Here is a 6,000-nt window from a genome sequence, read left to right on the forward strand (position 1 = left end):
ATGCTGAATTTGAGAACCGTTGTTTTAACTTTAAATATTTCCCTGTCTAGTACTTTGGACTAATGGCAGAAATTAACCAATCACTAGTGATTTTTTTCACCAAGTATCAGAGGTTGTATGTTTCATTTATTATATATTTATGAGCAGTGTGGAGGGAAACAAAAGAAATGTGAGCTCATGTACTCAAATATATATCAATTTTTGCATGTCATATAAACAGTTCTTTAAAATGATTAAATTGAAGTGCTACTTTCTGAAATCTAACACAGTGACAGGATCTTATAGCTGTGAGAATAGAAAAGAAGGGACAATTCCAGAAATTATTTCAAAGAATAAATCTATAGGGTCAGTGGCAAATTAGATATTAATGGTAAACAGAAGGAGGAAAAGTAGAATACTTTGAGTTTTGAATCTGGGCAGCAGAGAAGAGTGAGGTTCTAATATGGGGATGGAAAACATTCTGAAAACAATAGAGGGTTTTGGGGTGGAAGAAGGTGGCCCTTTCACTACCACACTTATAAAGATGAATTTTGTTACTGAGTTTACAGATGAATGGATTTAACCAAATTGAGTTCTAATTAATTATTATTTTTTACAGCAATTGTTCAACTGTCAAGCTCTACGAAAACTAAGTATTCCTGACAATGACCTTTCAAGTCTGCCAACCACTATTGCTAGTTTAGTTAACCTTAAAGAACTCGACATCAGTAAAAATGGTAAGATTTCATCTCATCTCTAAATAATTTTTACTGAAAATATGTTTTAATGTTTTCTCTTAGAAAATAGTATGATTCTTTTATTTTGTTGCAACTCTAAGTTAACTTTATTGAAAAGTTAAATCTTTATCAGTTAATGACAGAAAACCTCTCTCCCCTTCTCTTACTGGTGTGCCTGATTTCCCTTTGCATTTAGATATGTTATTTAATCTTTTTTAGAATATTTTACTGCCTTTACACTGTTTACCTCATTCTCAGAATATGTGGTGGAGGACCAGGATTATTGTCTATAAAAATAAAAACATAAATCCTTTCTTTAAGACTTTATAATGGACTGGAGATATGCTTGATATTAAACGTAGTGCTTATAATTGACAATATGATCTTGTGAACTTCAAAATTTGTTAAAAATGTAACTTCTTTTAAGTGTTCACACACACACACACACACACACACACACACACACTCACTCACTCATGAAGTCAAAAACAAAGGAGAAGAAACATAAAACCAACAAGGGGACACAGGAAACTCTGGGGGATGTTGGATGTGTCTATTAACTTGATTGTAGTGATGGTATCACTGGAGTTTGCATATATCCAAAACTCACCAAATTGCACATATTAAATATGTGCAGTTTTTTGTGTATCAATTATACCTTAATGGAGCTGTTTTTAAAAAAGGAAAATATTAATTTAAGCACCCTAATAAAAGAAAGAAGTTGGATAAGATTGGCTTAATTCTAGGTAAATAGGCACCTTAATTTAATCTGTTTTGTTAAAGACACTAGGAAAATCTCTTGATCACATTAACTATGGCATTTCTAAGAATTTCTGGACTGTCCTGTTTAATAGTAAGATCTTTCTGTTGTTATTCCCTAGAAGCAAACCCTATTTCTTTCTACCTCTATTTTCTTAATAATATTTATGAGAAACTGACATACTATATATTTACATCATTTATGTATTGTCTGGATTGTGCTTACTAGAATTAAAATTCAATGATGTCTCAATTTTTTTGTGTGTTTGTTAATGGTGTATCTGTATTGCTTAAAACAGTGTGTGGCACATTGTAGGGACTCAACACATAATGATTAAATGAGTTCATGAATGAAAGGTTATTCTGGATGAACATGGAACACTTGTTGAAATATACTGGTGTGAATAGCTAGTGAGATGTCTAGAGTGTAAGTCTATGAGAGTCATAGAAAAGTTTACTGTCACTGGGGAAAGAGGAGTAACCCCTATAAGTAATCAGTGAATATCATAAAAAACACTATACAATGAAATATTTAATTACATAGCACAAATTACAATTGCAAATTCTTAGAGAATAGAAAGATTAATTAAGACTGCTTTATTATTAGAGAAGAACTCAAGTAAAAGATGTAGCCTGAGGATTCCTATGAAGCATGGTAGCATCTGGATAAAGGAGAACATTTCATTTGAAGAAAACAATCAGAATACAAACAGTGGACACACACATTCTTCTATCCAACCTAACTTACCACTTAGAGCGTTTTCAGGAAAACAATTTAAAAGACCAGTATATGCAGACTTAGAGAATAGCAACTAGACTTAGGCCCATTAAAAGATGACATTAAGTTCTACATTTATTGTTTTAAGATTAGATTTACAGGCCACTTATTTAGATGGATTGGTATTTCTGCACTTATTAACAACTAATACTGCTTATCTATTTACGTACATTCACACATTAAATGCTATTTTCAAATTTTAATTTCTGATAAATATAGGATGGAGAAATATACCATATCCCTTGATCTTCAGGAAGGTTTGCCTGGAAAGTCCAAATAATTAAAAATCTATCTTAAAGAGGATTAGGGAAAAAATTCATCACCAAGTATAAACACACAACTCCTGATAAATATGAGATTTGGGGACCTTAAATCTGTAAGCATCCTTAAAAGTCCTTGTGAGTATTATTTAGGGACTTTTAGCTATGTTTATAGCCTCTATATTCTGGAAATATTTATGCAAAACGACACGCAAAACATGGCAAGCCGCTCTGCAGAGTTAGTACAGGACAAAAGGTTAGGTGAGCCATTGCTGGAAATTACACAAACGGTGAAAGATTTTAACACATGACCCATTTCAGAAATCATACCTTAAAAAGCTGTCACTGACTTCTATGGCAGAGACCTTGACAGTTACTTAAGGAGCATAATACATCCTTTGGGGATCTGTCAAGTGCAAAAGGAGCAGATAGAAGAAAATAAGTGCAGTGTCAGCATCACAGTTAGCAAGGCTGGAATAGCCCTGGTGGAAGAGAGTCAAGACTCAAGAGGATACCACTGTCAGTATTGGTATTAGAGACAGAAATAGAATGTTAATTTTTAGATAGACTCATTTAAGTACTACTTAATCTGGTAAAAAATTTGCCTGAAATGTGCTTGAAGTTGATGGGTGACTCCATACAATGAACTAACTCATCTGGAGGCTGAGTTTAAAGCTGACCTTGGTCGTCCCTGTGGCCTCCAATCTTTACTTTTCATTTTCAGTTCTTCCATCTGCCACTTTGATTCACAATTTTTTTTTACCATTCAAAGATACCATTTTATAATAAAACCTTAAATAAGGGAACTATTGAGCGCAGAAAGATATCATAATTTGCCTGACTAGCTTTCATCTACCTCTCCCACCACATCTCCAGCTATCCTTTCTCCCTTCCATTTCATCCACAAGCAATTCCCAAATGCATCAGCTATTTATCTGTGACACAAGGAACTCTGTTTTTTTCTCTTCTCAAAATATTCCTGCCTCCCCTTTGCTGCCCCTCATTAAGCAGACCGGGTCATCTTCACCTTTCAAAAGATGTTTCAGATGCCATTTATTCTGGGAAATTTGCCTGTACACAACATAATTGATTGCTACTTTCCATTGTGTGCCTCGTGTGTGTTTTTGCTTTGAACTTATCTCACTTTGTAATTTAATATCTATATATCCCTGTATATTTGACTAGATTGTGAAACCCTGGAAGTCAGGGGTTATTTTATTCATCTCTCTGTTTGGCAGGTTAATAACATATACAGAAGCATTCTTTTAAAATAATCAGTGTGCATTTATACAGGGTGGGGCAAAAGTAGGTTGACAGTTCTTTATATGGAAAATAATGAAATATTTAATAAATAATAATATAAGAATAAGCTGTGTTTTCCATACAACTCTTTACCTTAAAGACCCTATGTAGGCTACAGACTTCACCTCTTAGACTGAAGACATGTTAAGTGTGACTGAGTGCTGGAAAATATAGAAATGACACTGCAGTAAGTAATGAGTAACAACGAAAATCAGCTTTAACCTGTCATGTAGCAATATTTTTTATATCCATGGTCCTTGGGATAGTGACTACTTCATATAAAGCTTTGACCTCTCCCTTGAGCTTTAGACTGATATAGCCAACTGCATGCTGAACATAATTATATGTTCCACAAACACCACAAACATAATATATTTAAAACCAAACTCATCATCCACCCCAGTCTGTTTTTTCTCTATTATCCAGCTCTCTGCTAAGGTTACTATTATCCACACAGGCATCCAGTGCAAAACTCCATTATTTCCTCTGTCTACCATATTCATTCAGTCACCAAATCCTGCCAAATATACCTTATAAATATATGTATAGTCAAGTCTGTTTTCTTCTCTCTGGTCCCATACAATCTTAATTTAGTCTCTTTCTTTTTCCTAGACTACTTAAATAGCCTCCTAATTGGTCTCCCCATCCCCATTATTGCCACCACATTTCTCCACAAAGTAGCTTTAGCAATCTTTACACATTGCAAATATTACTAGGTTATATTTACTTAAGACTCTTCAACTGACCTAGGATAGAGTGTAGGCTCCCTAACACAGCAAGTCCCCACAATTGACCTCTGCCTACACTTCCATTCCATCCTCCCATCTCACCAAAGATGATCTGTATTTTTTAACCTTATGGTCAAGGTACTTAAATATTTAATGCAATCACCATCTCCATGACTCTATATTATTTTCTCTGCCTAAATTATCTTTCACACTCTTTTACCTGGCTCAATCTTACTTGTCATTTAAAACTCAATTTAGTATTAAAAACATTTAACATTTATATTAAAAATAGTTATATAGTCTTAATATTTAAGCTGTTAAGCATTTTAAGCATGAAGAAAATAATGAGACCACAATGTGCCTACCATGAGATTAAAATGTTAACATTTATTATAGATATCACACTCTAGTTTTTTTTAAAAAAATAAATAAATAAAACCTTACAGAAACTTGTATATTCTCATTGCCACTTCCTCCCTCTCAGAGTTAGTATGTTTAAAATTTCAATGAAGTACTAATACATTGTACATATAGTTCTGCAAGTTTTTCATTCCACATTGTTTCTGAAATCTGTCCTTGATGACCAATGTGGATCTAATTGTATAAGCAAAGTACCAAATTCCAATTGTTTTATATCTTTGCCAACACTTGTGGTTATTAGATATTTTAAATGTTGCCCAATCAGATGGAAGAGTAGCTCAATATTTTAATTTATATTTCCCTAATCACTAGAGGAGTTGGATTTTTTTTTTTTATTTCTTCTTATTGGCAAGTGTAAGGTATCTTTCTCTACAAAATTGTCCTTTTTGGTACATTTTTATTTTGGATTGTTTATTATGTATGTGGACATCAGTCCCTTGGTTAAATGAGTTACAAATATCATCTTCCAACCTGTGGCCTGTCTTTTCACTTTGCTTGAGATGCCATTTGCCATAGAGAAGTTAACATTTTAATTTACTAAAATTTATCAGTCTTCTCTTTATATTATGTATTTTCATAGCTTATTTAAGAAAAATTTTCCTACCCAAATAGCATAAAGGTATTGTCTATATTTTCTTCTCAAACTGTTAGTTTCTTTTTACATTTAGGCCTTTGATTCACTTTAAACTTATTTTTTGTGCTATATATGATCAAAATTCCATATGAATAGATGATTAATTGTTTCAGCAACACTTATTAGTCTTTTGTTTCCCCACTGATTTATAATTCTACCTGTTTTACATACAAAAGACATTTTTCTAAACTCCCCATCCTGCATCATTGGCTTATTTGCCTGTTCCTGTGGCAAGAGCACATTGTTCTAATCACTAAAACGTAATATTGAGTTTAATCTCTGATAATACAAGTTCTCCTTTCTTTTCTTTTTCAAATATATCTTGCTGTTCTTAGTATTCAATTCTTCCATGTATATTTTAGGTTCAACTTGTTGAGGTTCACAAACAATCTGTTGAAATTTT

General features: G+C 32.9%; 1 protein-coding gene across 5 annotated transcripts in view; it reads left to right on the forward strand.

Annotated features, from left to right (window-relative positions):
* LRRC7 (leucine rich repeat containing 7) overlaps positions 1-6,000 on the forward strand; it is a 496,684-nt gene that overhangs the window by 199,932 nt on the left and 290,752 nt on the right. For all 5 annotated transcript variants that reach the window (XM_080658305.1, XM_080658301.1, XM_080658302.1 and 2 more), the window contains exon 4: positions 599-716. In XM_080658305.1, coding sequence (XP_080514431.1) covers positions 599-716 — 118 coding nt within the window. The remainder of the gene's footprint in view (positions 1-598; positions 717-6,000) is intronic.

This window comes from Plecotus auritus (genome assembly GCF_963455305.1).
Source record: "Plecotus auritus genome assembly, chromosome: 2".
NCBI lineage: Eukaryota > Metazoa > Chordata > Mammalia > Chiroptera > Vespertilionidae > Plecotus > Plecotus auritus.